This window comes from Frieseomelitta varia, unplaced genomic scaffold (assembly GCF_011392965.1).
Source record: "Frieseomelitta varia isolate USP_RPSP 00005682 unplaced genomic scaffold, Fvar_1.2 scaffold_500, whole genome shotgun sequence".
NCBI lineage: Eukaryota > Metazoa > Arthropoda > Insecta > Hymenoptera > Apidae > Frieseomelitta > Frieseomelitta varia.
In genome coordinates this window covers 194479-211455 of record NW_025110258.1, presented here as the reverse complement: position 1 = coordinate 211455, position 16977 = coordinate 194479, and the positions used below count along the sequence as shown (strand labels likewise).

Here is a 16977-nt window from a genome sequence, read left to right as displayed (position 1 = left end):
ACAAGAGAGTGGAGGGAACGTGGATCGAAGAGGGTTCCGGAGGTGGCTTTAAACCTAACGCCGTATCGGAAAATTATGCCGATGGCTGTAATGTCCGAGTGTGCACACACGTTCGATGCCTGCCGTTTCCCCCCCGGGCGGAGGAACGTGACCGTGTGTCGTCGTCGCTTTAGAAAAACGGGTATTTATACATACACGGTGGGATGCCAGGATTCGGAGAAATGAAGAAGCGCGGGGAGTGGACGGAGAAACTGCTCGCGGACACGATATCGAAGGCACGACGATCGCGCGTCGGGGCACCGCGAAATCGTGTCTTCCAGGGAGGGAGAGGGGGGGGGGGAGGAATTACGAGATATCCGTTCTTTTTACCAATTATCCAGAATTCGAGGACGATAAAGAAAAGAGGCAAGAGGAAGAAAGTGGACGATGTTTCTAGCGTTTCTTCGCGTCGGCGAAGTTCTACCTACTCCGCTCCCACGAAAAGTTTCTACCTCGTTACGCGATATCGACGGACACGGTCGTTGAACCGGTACCCATCTACGCCCGATACGTATCGATCGATTGGACGGAGCACATGGAATTTCGGGGACGCAATTAGCGGCGTGCAGATGCAATAATAATTAATTCCCGTGTAATCCTCGCGGAGTGAATCGACCGATAGTCCGCGGAGCTTTCCCTGCTCCGGAGGGAAATAAATGGAAGCACCGGCGATACGCTCAAACTCTGAAATCCTTGGACCGCGAATTGTTCTGTGACGATCCACAGATCGACGTCTTCGTGTATTTCTCCTTCCTCTTCTGCTTGATCCTCCTCCCCCTTTTGCTCCTTTCTGTCCATCCGGCGAACGAATTTTATCAAGTTTCTTTTATTTTCTTGTTTCAGATGGTACAGGCGATCCAGGTCCTCCGGTTTCACCTCCTCGAGCTCGAAAAGGTGAGTACCTTCGCATTCTCTTTCCGTTCCCGACGATTGTACAAAGTACAAGAAAATTTCTTCAGTTGAACACATGCATCGTGAAATTTGCTTCGTATGCTACACTTGTTATTGAGTGAAAATGATCGACTCGTAATTCTTTATGGAAACTTTTTATATTTCTGAATTTTTAGAGATTTGATTTTTATTTAGTTAGATTGATTTTATTTAGTTAGAAACTTTCTCTTACTTCATAAAAAAGAAAAAAAAAGAAAGAAAATGACCAACTTGTAACTCTCCACAGAAATTTTCTTTATTTCCAAATTTTTAGAGATTTGATTCCTTTGCATTCTTTCTCTCATCTCGTGTACGTTAATTTCTTTGGCAGTAGTTCTAGCGTTTAAATACAAGTAGAATACGCTTCTAGTTTCGTCAATAGAAGAACCAAAGACAAGGGTGAAACAAACGTGAAACAAACGCGAGGTTCGCGCGTTTAGGCGAACGTCAGCGATCGGCGTGTTCTCCCGCGCGCTCCAATTGTCGGGGATTACCGGGTGTCGCGGCAGATAAGCCGTCCGTAACGCTTGAAAAACAACTGTTACTGGCGGGGCGCAATTTTCCGTAATTGTAGTGAAAGCTCGGCACCACCCGTCGTCGGTCCTCGGTCGTCGGTCGTACAACAATGACGTACACCTTGCCGGTATAACCCGGTTCGGGCCGAGTTTCAGTCACAAGTGGCGTCATTTAGCTGTCCAACGGCCGCTAGACGTAGTACGAACACGGTGTGCTCGCTGCAAGTTGCTTGCATTGGAACATCGGCCATCTTTCTCTCTCTCTGATAAACTAGAAACTCGTAAATCGGAGTACACGCGTCAACTATTTAAATCGTATGAAATGGTACAAAGGAGATCTCGAGAACGAGATCAATTCATTATAACATTTCATTTGCGATTCTTTCAATCTGCATCGAGTACCATTTTTTGGTACTAAAAGTCTCTGATAGAATATTTCTTCATCTTTTCCTTAGATTCTATAATTTTCATGACGTTTGTGGAAACGAAAGGATTTATAGTTATATTGGTTTCTAGTGGAAAATAGAACTCGACCGTCTTGAGTGATTAATTCGTTAATCACGTTGTGCGTTTCCGAAAGAACTGCACTCGACGAAAAGACTATCATAAAATAAATCTACAATATTACCATCTACGTCGAACGAGTTGGTTTATTTGGAGGTTAATCGTTCATAAATCCTCAACAATTCACGTCATTTGTAGGCCTCTCGGTAAAAGCGATCGTACGCATTACGACCATGGATTCTATCTGGATGAACTTTCGATTTCCCGCGGAATTCTAATTAAGACAGGGGGCCCCGGAGCGTACCGGGGCTACGATCGGTCCCAACGGACGTCGAAAAAGTCGCAGGTTGGTTCGTGTCGCGGTTCAATCGACGACATGAGGAGGAACAGCGGTCGGGATTAATTGAACCGGCCGGCCGGTTAATATTCCGCGCGCGTTCTCGCGTTGTTACTCCGGGGCCACGGTAAATAAATATTGCATTAGAAGGCCGGCGTGTTTTGGCCCGTTTTTCCTTCGCTAACGATTGATAACCGTTCGACTGGTAAAGCCGCTGTGTGTGTGTGTGTGTGTGCAACGTGAGAGAGGGAGAGAAAGATAGAGGAAGAAAGAAAAGAAAAGAGTGTGCAAGTTTTCAGGAGGAGCTGTTTGCGTGGCCGCAGAATACTCGGGGCGGGACCCGGTTCGGCCTGGCTACGGCCGTTTTTGCGCCGATATTTTATCATACGAAATAGCGGACATCCATCGCATTTCCATCGAAATGGCAGCTGACGTGGCGGCAGCCATTGCCCGGCCAAGGGAGACCAAGCCACGTCTCGATGCGCCCCTCGTGTGTGTTGTTGCTCCCTCTCGACAGGCCCGCCTGGATCGACCGGCCGATCCTGCAATTTTATACCAATTTTCCTCATTTGCCGCGATTACATTATTATAAAGGTCCGGGGCTACCTACCGGGCGAATCCACGTAGCGAACCACGGCTGGCCAACCCTTCTTCCTCTTTCTCCCCCCGAGCATCCTATACGTAGACTAGTACATACGTACATTTTATATCGTGCGTACGATTATTCGTACCAGGACTCGTACGTTACGTGCAAGATCGTAATCTCCGTCGTCCGCTCAACAAGCGTTCGCGAAGAAGATGATACGTTACGGGATAACGTCGTTTGATAAATCGACGTCAAACCCGAGTGCAAAGTTAGATCCAAACTCGGGTTGTAAACGTTTCCATATCTTTCCATTCTTCGGTACGTGCTCGAAGAACGAGATTTAAAATTCGCACGAGTGAAATTTTCATCCAGTTTCGTGAATCTTTTTCACCGTCGACGGGGGATGATTTCATCGAGTCGTCGAGATATCATTCGCGTGTGATTCTTCCACTGCGAACAACGAACGTACAGCGGTTGATCGAGATTGCAAGAAATCGACGGTGCACTCGTCCTCCTATGGAAGACCGCGGAGATAAGAAACTGTCTCACCGGGATCAAGACGCCAAACCGATATTCCATGCCGATCGGTAGTAGCTTTTTCCTCCCACGAGTGCGGGGCCGCCGCGATTCCAATACGCCAGCCGGTCGGATTTATTTCAGCGAGATCGTTGCTCGCGATATCGGGGCGGGTCTTCGAAAAGCCGCGACAAAACCTGGCCGCAATTTGGCACGGTGTGCGCCGCACTGGCATCGACGGTAATGAAGATTGAAACGTTCCTCGGTCCCCGGGGTCCTCCAGGGACGAGAGCAATAGAGAGCAGAGAGTAGCGAGCGAGCGAGCGAGCGAGCGAGCAAGGCGGAATGCAGCGAACGCGCGATCAAGAAGATTCCATAAATATCTGGGGCTCCGAGCAGCGAACGACAGACGGAAGACGAGAGAGAGTGATAGGTGAAGAGAGAAACGACAGCGAGAGGGACGAGGATGGGTTGACCAATGGAGAGAAGCATGGTAGCCCGCGGTGCTACGCTTCGTGCATTTAACATTTTCGAGCCAATCGCGTATTAGCATAATTACGTTTTGCAGGGGCCCGGTGCGTGGAAGGAAGGGCCAGTCTCTCATATTCTCTCTCTTTCTCTCTCGTCTCTGTCTTCTTTCTTGTTCCTGGTGAACATCGTCTTGCTTCCTCCATCGCTAGTCAGTCGATCTTTCCACCAGTCGCAGCCTCGTTCTTCGTTCAGCTACCGTGTTTTCCTCTCCTCGTCTTTGTCGTTCGTTATTCTCCCTTGGACCTCTCTGCGCGCACTCGCGGTACACACCACCGTGTAAACATACATACGCGCGATCGCCGGTTAGAGAGCGGTAAATTTCTTATGGGGTATTATGGCGTACCGTGCATACCAACCGGGATACATGCCGGACACAACCCTCTCCACCGTTTTCTCCACCTTGGGAACTGGTTCTAAGTTAGTATTTTTATAGCTAGTCCTCGAGGGACAACCGCGTGGCTTCCTTCGTTTCGTTGTCGTTGCGTGTTTTCGCGGACGTCTCTCGCTGTCGATGGTCATCGCGCGGGACATTCGGGTTTTCGGACTCTCGATCGTGACGAATCCAAAATCAGTAATTTACAAATTGAGAGAATCGCCCGGTGAAACGTTCGAGATACGTGTCGGAAAGATTCCAGAGGAATTTATAATATTCAGACCGTTTCAGTGCAAATAAAAGCCAATGCCACGAGTTGGATAGCAATCGTTTCGAACGTGGACCAACGTGTTATCTATCGGTGTTCGATGGAATCTGTGCTGTACATGGTTCGCAGACACACACCCGGTATATAGGTATCCTCTGCGTGCCGTAAGGGGTGGTCAGGTTGTGAATCGGGGCACGGTAGAGGAACCGAGACAGACACCCCGAAACCTTCATTACCTTCGGCTTCAAAGGAGCCCATTGTGCCGTAAATGGGGTTCGCTCTGCGCTCCTCTTTCCTTCCTTTCCTCCCCCCCTCCCTTCTCCTCTCCTCTTCTGTCTTCCTTTCTTTCTTTCTTTCTTTCTTTCCCTTCTTTCCTCCACGCTGTGTTCGTACGCGTACCCCGGATCCGTTCCATTCTTCGAGCCGTTTGCCTTTCCGAGAGGCCGTCAACACAGAAAAGGGATGAGAAAGGAGAGAGGTGGTCTTCACAAAGTGGGAGAGACACTTGCTCGTTCGTTCCTTCGTTTACGTAAATTCCCGAGTAATTTCGGGGGCCGAATGAAAAGAGGTACGAAGGGGGTGTGGTAGAGGGTTACGCGAGAGAGGTTCTTGGGCAGGGGGGGGGGGGCGGAGGGGGCAGCGTCGCGATGGTATAATGTCGCCTCGTGCGGAACCTCCCCTCGCGCGATCCGACAGCAGGAGAAAGGAGGCAGAGAAAGGAAGAGGGGACAACGGGCCGTTTAAGAAGTCTTTGAATCGAGAACTCGTTTCGAGCGGAGGGCCCCGCGGCTCTCTCTCTCTCTCTCCCTCCATCTCTGTTTCTCGTCGACACGCTTCTTCTCTTCGTCCTTGTCTCTCTGTCCCTCGCTCTTCCCTGGTCGCGTCGACTGGTCACCGCGAACTGGTTGAACTCTCTCTCAAACCCGGGAAGCCCGCAGCGATTTACCTGAGCGTGAACGCAGGGAAATTCTCTTCTTTTCCCTCTCGCTTTCTCAATATTTGAAACGGTTCTTCTCTCACGCTGGAGAAACTAACGAATATCAAGAATCTTCATCGATTCTTTGAAGTGTTGCTTCTGCGGTCACAAGCGATTAGAACAACCAAGAGAATCCGTATAATAAGGGGTTCTTTTGAAAACACCGTACGGGCTCGTAGAATAACCATCTTCTTCATTCGTTCGCTTGGATATACTTTTGCTTGATATACTTTTTATTAACACTTGGATAAAAGAGGAGGTCAAAGAGCGTGTACAGAGGGATGAATCACGACGGACAGTTTGACCGATTGTTGAACACCCCTAGCCGCGCGGAGCTTGTTAAATCGGCTATGAAATGGGAATAATCTCGAGTTACAGGCAAAGTTGTCGCCGTTAGCAGGTATCGTGCTCGGTGATCGCGAGCCAGTCCCGATTCGTCTTCTTCTGTGGCGCTTACACGCCGAGAGAGGAGAGTCACCTTCCGGCAATGGCGTTGCCTACGGTGGTGTCGCATGTACCTTACGGAGGAACACGAGAAGCGTTCGCGGGGACGCGATGAAAGCGATATCCCTTGCTGTTCGCGAGTACACACACGCCCTCACACACACACACACACACACACATACTCTCTCTCTCTTTCAATTCGTGGCTTTTATTTCGGTTGGAGAAAATTTACGTCCGCGGAAATTAAATATCCGCCGTGCTTCGCCCGGACAATTCCAAGGATCGAACGAAGAGAGGACGAGCTTTCACCTGGTTCGAGATGGAAGCAGAAGGTCGACGAGAGGAGCGAAGGAAACGGCGATCCTTTGAGACACTCGATATTTTCCGTGCCCTTACTCAACCACCGCGAACCGTTCGTCGTATCAGAAAATCCGAGAAGCTCTGGTACCCGCTTGGATGAATTAGATACCAGAGAAGTGCTGCGCCACCTAGCGTATCCTTGGCTCTAGGACAGAGGGATACTGTGTCAACCGTGTGGCCGTGCGAACGGTGAAAGGATATGATATTGTAGGTGGAATAGTAAAAGAATACCTACTAAGACGTTTGTTCAAATCGAACTTTTTTCTTTCAATTATTCAAATAGCTTTCGAACACTCTAGCTCCATTCACGAGTTCACTCGTCTTCTATTTCTATGTACATACGTACATCTCCGTCTTTCAGGCATCAGAACGCTTTTTCGTTTCGTGTGAAACAGTGTACTGGATGTGTAAACGAGTGTGCGCGAACAATGATCGATCAACGAACAAGTTAAGGGTCTGCAGCAATTCACCCAATTTCTCGCGGATTAAGGTATATTTCCTGGTTAGGCGCGACATTCGAAAAAACATGGCAAAAAACCGTGGCCAGAAAGTGAACACGCGGTTTCTAGTAGAATTGGAGAGCGGTCGTTGGATCCTGTGTCAGCCTCGGCTGGCTCGATCGTCTGCGGTGTAGGGTGACGCGATTCAAAGGGCCGATAGATGGCAAAAACTCGCGTCCGCGATGCATCGTATCATGTTCTAGACCATGAGCCGAACGCTGGAGAGATTTTTGGTGAACGCCCGGGGCTCGGTATCAGCTCGGGGCGTCCGCTCACGCGAACCGATACCAAAGTGAACTATCATCCTATCCGCGCGGTGTAGTGTGGTCTCCCTTCGGCCGGAAGTCAGAGTGGTTAAAAGCGATCGCAGCGGCGCGGCAGATTCGAGTTTCACGCGATGCCGAGTTCGAAAAACGATTTCTGCTTTGGCTCAGTGCGGTCCGGACGTGCTCCGAGTTCGTGTACCAGCGGTAAAAAATGGCTCGATAACCGTGTTCCCGTGCGCGCCACGTACACGGAGGAAGGAGCACCGTGTAGGTGAACGCTTCTCGGCGTTCGAACCAGGAGGGCTTCTCCTTTCGGCGATCCGTCCTGGTGAAGAGAGGGAGAGAGAGAGAGAGAGAGAGAGAGAGAGAGAGAGAGAGAGAGAGAGAGAGAGAGAGAGCAGGAGAGAGAAGGAAAGACGGAACCCCGTTTCTTTTCTTCGGTGAGCATTGTCGGCCGGTTCGACTCGACTCCCGGCGGATCAAATTCTAACCAGTCCGGCATTATAGCCGCTGTCCTTCGAGTTCTCTCTCCACCGCCCCCTCTCGCCGCTCTTTTGGTCCCGCGTTAAAGAGAGTCTAGTCATCTCGAGGAGGCATTGTGTTACCGTTGGTACTTCGGAGAAAATTCTGGCGCGCCACCCTGAGAACCATCGACTTGACCCAATCTTGTAGGTATGCGCGTACAGTCAGCGTGCAGTCTTTGTCGATCGTTGGCCGACTTCTCTCCCATCGTGGGATTCGATTTTCCCATCGAGGAACGAATACTATGCGAGCAATACAGGAGGAAGGGAAAGAAGCAGAAAATAAGGAAAAAAGGGGAGTCTCATGTAGTACAGAGAATGTGAGAGTGTACACGGTACGGCACGATGTTGGAAAAGATGAGCGAGATCGGCGGTGGATCGGTTTCGCGTCCGATCAAGCGTCCTCTCGCATACGTTTAACGCATGATAAACGCGTGTATTGTCTACGGTGGTCGGTGTCGGCCACAACCTTCCACCATTGGACGGTGCCGCCTACGGCAAAGATGGCCGTCTTCTCTATTACATATAAATGCCTAATAAGAAGAACGTCGTATAAGCATCTAGGTGGATAGGTTGCCGAGAGGCAGTCAGCCAGCTTGCTGTAGAAGCCCGATGAGAGAAGGCATGAGGAGAGAGAGAGAGAGAGAGAGAGAGAGAGAGAGAGAAAGAGGGGTCAGAAAGAAAGCGCGTGTACGCGCTTGCAACGAGAGAAGACACGCCGCGCCGCCTCGTAATGCGCCTGGCTTCTATCTCTCTCTGTTCCTCCTCGCCGTTGATTTACATATAACAAGATAAGCGTTTTTATTTGCTTTTGCTTATATAATACATTTTTCTAAACTGAATCGAGCGACCAGGCCGACGAGAGAAGTCCTGGTCGGGGCAGCTGAGGGGCGAGGAGAGCAGGGAAAGAGGGAACGAGAGGAGGAGGAGGATGAACCGTGAGGAGGACGCTGGAGGACCGGGTATCCTATAGGCCTGTCAGACCTCATTTGCATACATAACATTCTGGTCGACTGGACACCGGTCAGACCTCCTCGCTCCCTCTCGCTTTGACTCGTTATCGACGATGCAACGGGTCTCCTCGTTGCTCGCTGCTGGACCGCTTCCACGGCCTCGACGATGCAACGAGCCGTCCTCGCCGTCCTCCTCCATCTTTCTATATCGATACCAGCCAGTTCGTATCGGCCGTCTCGCCATCCCGCGCCGCGACTTCGAGGTGAAAATACCGAACGAACCTCGTTTCACCCGAGGCCTATGGGATCGTGGATCCATCGAGTTCCGATCCCACCGAGCGAAATCACGGCCAATTTAACCAACGTTTATAGCACAGTTGCTCGAATATTGAAATTAGGGAGAGATTAACCAAAGAGACGAGAAAGTGAAAGTTTCTTTTCGTTTCGAACCTCCATGTGTGTGTGTGTGCGTGTCGTGTGCGTGTGCGTGTGCGTGTGCGTGTGCGTGTTGTATATATTACACAACGCTCATGCGTTCGTCAAGGATGACTACTGATCAAATTAATGAAATTCCTTTTTCTTTTTCAGGTCCACGAACTGTGCGACAACTTCTGCCACCGGTACATCAGCTGCTTGAAAGGGAAAATGCCGATCGACCTAGTGATCGACGACAGGGAGAGCTCGAAACCGCCGGAAATAGGGAACGGTCTGGACGGTGGCGGACCGAGGAGCACCGCGGACAGCACCAGCCACACGGACGGAGCCAGCACACCGGACGTCGTGAGTACCTCACCATCGTCAACGTCTTACTATCCGCACGACGCGATCACCCCTCACCATCACCACCACCACCACCACCATCACCACCATCACCATCAGAGCCAGAATAATAATAACAATAATAATAATAATCACGCCGGTATCGGCAGTACCGCCACTACCACCCCCCTGCAACTGAGCCAAAACCAAAGCCAAAACCACCACCCTGCGCCGCAGTCGAACACCACCACTACTACTGCTATTACCCCAAGTAGCGCCGCCACAACTCCCAACTCCCTAAAGCGTACGCACCAACAGATGATGATGGCAGCCGCGGCGGCATCCGCGATGGCCACCTCGCCGCACGCAGCCGCATCCGCGCCCCCAGCGCACGCGCACGCCGCCCTCGCCGCCTACCACAGCATCAGCTCGGCCGTTTATCCGTGCTCGTAATAGACGACGCGACTTCCGTGCCGATACCGCGAGACCTTTTTCTTTTCTTATCCCCTTATGTATGCTTCTTTTCTTTTCTTTTCTTTTCTTACCCTCTCGACTCTCAACTCTTCTTCCATCTCTGTCACCGTTACTCGCTCACGCGTTACTTACTCTCATTACCATCTCTACTTTTTCTTCTCCTTCTTCTTCTTCTTCTTCTTCTTATTTTTCTTTCTACGATCCTTATCCATAGTTCATACGCTGTCTGGCGTTTCTTCGTCGTTTAAACCATGGTCTTTCTTCGAGATCCCCTTTCCTCTTGATCCGCTGTGAAAGTCGACGGGAACCGAATGTTCTCTGGAAATTCCTTTGCCTCGTGATCAGCCCTCTGTGGCCTTTCGAGGCGAGGGATTTTGCGAAATTTGCGGCCGGTGAGCCGTGCGTCGCGATGGTTCGATCGCGACTGACCGCGGCGGCAACCACCGCGAACGCGCACAGCGTGCCCTCTTCGTTCGTCCTCGTGGCACGAGGTCACGTGCAGACACACGTCCGCGAGGCAAGATGTACACTACCTGAAACAAACTCTGTTCGTACCACGTTCTTTCTTCGTCTTCCTCTACTCTTCTCTTCTCGTTCTTCTTTTCTCGAATCTCAACTGTCTCTCGAACCGAGAGGGGAAAATCTCGCGTCTCGGGGGTTGCAACGGTGTCCACGAACATCCGGTCGTGAGATCACGGTGACGAAATGCGATTGGCCGCGAATTGTTGGACTGGCGCTACTTGTCGGCATTTTCCAGTACATTTCGTAGCATAGTGTCTCGTACTGCTCCGAGCGAAGGACCAGTGTTATTCTGTTTGGCACTTGGCTGGCTTTTGAGTTCATTCACGATCCGTTTCTCTCTGTCTTGTTTCTTTCTTTCTTTTTTTCTTTTTTTTTTTTTTTTACTTTCACTCTCTCACTATTTCTTTTTTTCTGTATATCTCTCTGTCTGTCTTTCTCTCTCTTAAATGTTGCTCAAGCCGTGGAGGAAGAGTCGCTCGACTCACGTCAATCGTACGTAACACGATTTAACACACGATCTCAGACATTCTTCCTTCGAGGGCTCGCTCCGCGTCGGTTCAGCCGGCGAATCTCCGCAAGATTTCACGCTCTGTCTGAGGCTTCGCGTCTCGCAGCACGCGAATTTCTTCGTACAGAGAGAAATTCTCCTATACGGAAATACCATATCGGTGTTGGCCAAACTTCGAAACAAGTTCGCTCTCTCTTTCTCTCTCTCTCTACGGTCGGTTATGTAAGATCGCGGCGTGCTAGCGAGAAAGAACGCTTCTAAATTCGTCCCGAGCCAGAGAACACCAGCCCGTCCGATGACATCGATTTTCGGCTGGTGTTCCGCTTTCAAAACACGTCCGGAGGTATCGTCGCCCCTCCGAGACCGCCTTTTCGAGGTCCAACCAGTCACGATGAGCTATTATAGCCGAACGGCGCACCTTATGCAACCGATTCTGCGTCTCGTCTTCGTTGTTCTGGGTCGCTTGCGCTTCGTCTTCTTTCTCTTCTTCCTCGTCTCTGGTCTCGATCGCGAGCGATCGTTACGCTGGCACGTGGTTCGCGAGCCACGTGCTCCGAAGAGCCAAGACTAGCTCTTTCTTTCTTTCACTCGCTCTGTACTTTCTTTACCTCCCCACCTTTTCACCTTCTGTTCTCCAGAAAGCGTGCAAGGTCTCGCGCGGCGCGGCACAGCGCGCAGAACTTCAGTAGGCAAACACGGGCATTATAGCGAAGGAAACGGCCGCGTTAGGGCGCCGCTGGAGAAGGTCGTTAGGTGAGAAACACACGTTCGAAAGGGCACGCGACGAACAGTTCTGTAAAGGCAGGCCGTTTAGGTAGGTCGTTTGCTCGAATCTCGCGTGATTCGTCACTGCTCGAAACATTTCTTTTAGTCACATCGTGTCGATGTTCACGATCTCTACATCACCCTTTAATTTTCGGACATGTAAACGTCTACGGTCGTAGGTTTGCAATTTTTTTTTTTTTTTTTTTTACGTCGACGACGTAACAGACATTATTTTATCATTGTTTTATTTTATACTGCAAAACGATCGACAATTTTTTTTTTACTTCTCACAATGTGACGAATGACAGACGTCTGTCTTAACCTTCCATTATCCTAGTTTTCTGTTTTCTTTCTCTTGTTTGTCTCCCAAATTCCGAGTTTTCGGCCCCGCGGATCGCCCGATCGGCAATACCGCGAGCGTTTGGGTACGACCGGCGTTGGGGAAATCGCACGGGGGGGGGGGAAGGTATCGCGCGTATCGCGAGTCACCGTGCGTGCCATCGGAAAGAAAAGAAAAGAGAAGAAGAGAAGGGCGAGGAATGCTGAGTGTCATTGCTGAATCGAACTATTAATTAATCGTGATCGGGATATACGTAATAGGATGTAAGGCTTTCAACGCGTGACAAGATGACACTTTCTGTCTATTTTTAAACGGGATAATTCTAGTTCGAGTTTACTTCTAATTTAAGGAACGCGCGCGTGCAAACGACGTGTAACGACGACGAGAGCGTGAGTGAAGCGCGAATGCGAGAGAAAGAGGCGAGAGTGGACGATGGGACTGACTCGTGATGTGAATTACTTAACGGTGGTAGTCGTATTATAGTTTCTAACTTATTAGTAGCTTCCGATTAGTGTGGTTACCGGGCGGAATAATTGGTAAAGAGGAAAAAGAAAAAAAAAAAAGGACACGAAGGGATAGTGTTGTTGATTGTACGGCGATAGAGCGGTCTTGACGATGTCGCCCTGCTCAAAGTACACTTGAGATAGATCTTTGCGAGAGGCTCGTTCGCCGGGAAGAATATTCCTGTGACATTAAAGGGAAGTGTACGCGGATTCGACGTCAGAGATCTATCGAGAGTATCTTGAGCAGGGTAGCTGTGGCGACGATCGAAGAAACGAAAAAACGGGACTCGATCTCGGAATCGCGCGACGAACGAGAACAAAAACGAAGACACCCAGGCGGGGTGAGAACCGCGTGTGAAAACAGCGAGGAGAGCCGAGAGCCGAGCGAGATGCCCAGAAGTCGTACGCGATCGAACGATCATCACCAGAAATACTAGGTCTCGGTACTCGTAACTAGGGAGTTGTGTGAGGTACAAGTCCTGGCCGGCAGGGCGCGTGAGGTCCACCCCCAATCCCCGTACTTAATAACCCTTGAATTGCGAATGACCCGTGAATGACCAAAAAAAAAAAAAAAGAAAGAAAAAAAGAAAGAAAAAATGAAACAAACGAAAAGTAACAATTAACAGAGGAAACAGTGAAAAGAGAAAAAAAAAAACAAAATAAGGCGAGGAAATTTCCTGCATACACGCCGATAGGAAGAAGTATCGAAAGAGGCAAGAGGAAGGAAGGAGCCGAACGAGCCCCCCAGCTGGTGCCCCGCAGTAAAACTCGATTCTCGAGAGCTCCTTGACCCTGGAATTAGCATTTCCTACACGCGAACCGACACACATGCAGCTCACTCACATTCAATCGCCTTTATGAACACACGCACCTATAAACAAATACACAGGACACGGTCGTTATGAATCACAGGAGTACACGGGATACTTTTGTGCGAGCGGAGACACACGCGAGCGTTTCAACGAAATAGCCAGCGGACGCTGCTGCTGGGTACACGGGTCCACCGATATACGCAACGATACACATTCGCCATCGGGGAGAAATAAATACACAATTACCATACAGATACACAGAGCGTATACGGGGAACAAACGGTTGGACGACAGGTCCAACACGGAAACAGGGCACGGAAGAGTGCAGGGCACCAGATCAGGGAGGAGTCGTGCTCCGGCGTTCCTCTTTCACGTAGTCAGATTAGAATCAGAAAGAAATAGAGACAGAGCACGAAAACCAGGAGAAGAACTATTGAAACCAAAAAAAAAAAAAAAAGAAAGATTAAAGTAATGAGTATACGTGATACGAAGATTTAGAGGACAGAAAAAAATGCAAGGGTGTGTACGGAGGTTGGAAGGTGGGCTTCGGCACCAGTCGGTCGGAACCCTAGTTACGAGTGCCGAACCTAGGGTCGAGAGACCTTGAACACGGGTCTCTCGGCTTTTCTCCCTCCCCCCAATGCCCCCCCCCCCAAGAAAAAAGAAAAAAATAAATAGGAACGACACACGATGGAGTGTCGAACGAAGCACGGACAGTGCGACGGAAGTCGCCATGTTTGAAGAGAGGGCAGAGTAAAATAAGAAAAAGAAAATAGAGAACCGCGATGTTCTTTTCTTTTGTACGTATTCTGCATTACGTACTTACAACGACGCTCAATTTTTACACTCTTCGCTCCTTCGAAAGAAATGGAAAAAGAAATCGACGTTTTCATGTTACAAATTTCGTTTGTACATTCGTTTCTTCCGCCGCGTGAATTTGTACGTTTTTACGTGTAGTTTTGTGATTGTTTGTGATTGTTTAACTCTTGTTTGTTGCGTCTTCCAGTTGAAAGAATCGTTGAAAGTTTGTACTTCTCTCTCTTTTTTTTTTTTTTTTTTTTTTTTTTTTTTTGTAAATTCTTTACGCGTTGTTCTTCTCGACACGACGATGCTTCGTCGGAGAACTCTCAGTGTACTTATTGTCGTTATTTTTAAAAGTTCGGAGAGAGAAATATAGAAGAAAAAAGAACATTTCTCGCTCGATCGTCCGCGCGAGGATTCGCTTCAATTACGCTTATCGAACGATCGACCGGACGCACGTCACACGCGGAGCGTCTTCTCGAGCGCGTTCACGAGATGAACCACGTGTTAGAAGATGATGAAACTGACGTGAATACATAGTGCCATAGGTGCGGAGCAGGCGCTCACGCGTGCGCTCAGACTGTGTACTTAGTTATCGTTAATCAAAAATCTTATCAAACGAATCGACGCTTCGATGCGAATGAAACGTGTATCGTCGATCGGCCACGGTCGCTCGAAAATTGACTCGCTGTTACACGAACGAGACAAATCAGTACGAACCTGATTATTTTTTTTCACCGACGATCGCGGGTTACGTTCCTTGCATTTACTCCACAATTCGATGGAAAAGTTCGTTCGACGAATTATCACGTTTCTTCATTTTTTTTTTTTTTTTTTAAATTAATGTAGCTACTTAAATTAATGTAGCTAGTTCTACTTACAACGAAAGACTGACAACACACGCATACACGCGGACAATGACTGCAAGGAGAATTTCGAATTGAAATTTAATGCGTTTAGGGTTGAACGAGCTGTTCCAGCGACCGTGGATATTTTCAATTTCGCGAATGCGCGTGCGGATCTCTGTTGCGACCGTGGTCGTCGAGTCGTTTCACGGAGATGCACGCCCGATGTAGCTTGCATCTCACGTGCCCTGTACATTTATTATTTTCGGGCGGACGCGGCTGGCCTCGACGAAGCTCGAGCTAGCGGCCGCGAGAGCGAAAGGAGGCGATTCGATCGTCACTCGATCGATTCCCTCCTTCTTGCCCGGGTGAGAAACATCTCGATTGTTTGTCGAGGGTGTCGCGTTTTATACATCTCTTCTTTCATTTTCCTTTTTTTTTTTTCTTCTCCTCCTTTCGTCGACTACATTCTACCAGCGTTCTCTGCGTACTTTGTTCCTTCTGTCTTTCTTTATTTCTCTGTCGTTTCGCGCGTTTCGTCGAGACGAGACTCTTACACTTTTACCGCGCGACGATATGCGTGTTTACGCGCGCGAGTAGTCGAATGAAATACGAATCACGTACGTTCGGACACTTACCGGGAGATTACACGACACGCACGCGCATATACAGATATCGACGAATGTACGAAGTGACAGGCAGCACACGAACATACTCGGAGAACACACGTGTATTCAGCGACGAAGAGATGAGACACACACGCACACACCGTTTCAATTAACCGACGATGCATAATTGTAGACGCGCGTCAAAAGAGACCTCTCTGTCTCTCCATCTTTCTCTCTTTCTTCCTCTCTCTCTCTCTTTCTCTCTGTTGTACACATCGACGGACATTGTGCATGTATGTGTGTTTACGATTACAACTTTTACCTAAACGTAGACTTAAGAACAAAACAAAAAAAAAAAAAGAAAGGTTGGATGAAATTTTTTTTTTTTCGTACGGTGAAAGAAAAGACGGAGGAAAAAGAAGGAGTGACGAGAATTTAACGAAAAAAAAAAAAAGAAAAGCAAACGGCAAACTCACCCGAACAATTGTATACGACTAGCATTATACATAGCGATAATATATTACCGATAATGATAAACTTGTTTAAACTATTGTCTCAATCAACGTATTTTCATTATAAATAAATGTTAGCCTTGTTGAGTTAAAAAAAAAAAAAATATGAATGAATTAAGAGAGATGAAGTATAACTGTATTCACTGCCTGGTAATTTCCATCAAGAAAAAACCACCGATACCGACGAGATCTCCGCTCGAGATAAGGAGAAAAAAGAAGCAAAAAAAGAAAAAAAATGCCTCCCGCTCCTATCCTCGTGCATGCAGAACACCTTCGTGTCCTTTTTAATTAAAGCGTCAACGCACGACTTGTGTGCGTCGTCATCGTGTCTGCAGATAATGCGCTCCGATCGCCGCTGTTCGTCGTCATCGTCGTCGTCGTCGTCGTCGTCGTCGTCGTCGTCGTCGTCCTCGTCATCATGGTCGTCGTCGTTGATCGTATAATTGCGATCGGTTTAATTAAATTCCCTCGACTCATCGTCGAATTCTCGCAAGCGCAAAGAAAGGACGGACCACTCCGTCCTGTCTCGACGTGTGACAATCGCGGGACACGAACGTGTAACGAATCGCCGAGGCTTCTAGAACAGGATTTCTAGAACGATTCAAACTTGCGGAAATCGATTGAGAGACGAGTCAAGGGAAACGCGATAGATTTCGGTGGATTTTCGCCTCGATTTTCGGCCAAGGAGCGAGAAGATCGATCTCGACGGAGCAACGGAAGGGACATCGATCGTCAAGGGGTCCTCGCGAGGAAGAGGCTGCGGAGAGAGGAACGACGTTGGACGATATTCCCCGGAGGAACGACGCATACCGGACGCGACGAGGGAATATTAGCAGAAACTTGGTCGTAAATCTCGGTTAACCCTCCGCTAATAAATATTTAACCCTTTAAATTTGCAACAACCCTCGG

General features: G+C 48.9%; 1 protein-coding gene across 4 annotated transcripts in view; it reads left to right on the top strand.

The window, feature by feature from the left end:
- Positions 1-16977, top strand: part of LOC122533166 (homeobox protein homothorax) — a 228059-nt gene that overhangs the window by 104136 nt on the left and 106946 nt on the right. For 3 of the 4 annotated variants that reach the window (XM_043662604.1, XM_043662603.1, XM_043662602.1), the window contains 2 exons: positions 883-933; positions 9208-15918. In XM_043662604.1, coding sequence (XP_043518539.1) covers positions 883-933; positions 9208-9831 — 675 coding nt within the window. In that variant the 3' untranslated portion in view covers positions 9832-15918. Of the gene's footprint in view, positions 1-882; positions 934-9207; positions 15919-16977 lie in introns of those variants that run through there. The other variant, XM_043662605.1, reaches the window with a different exon arrangement.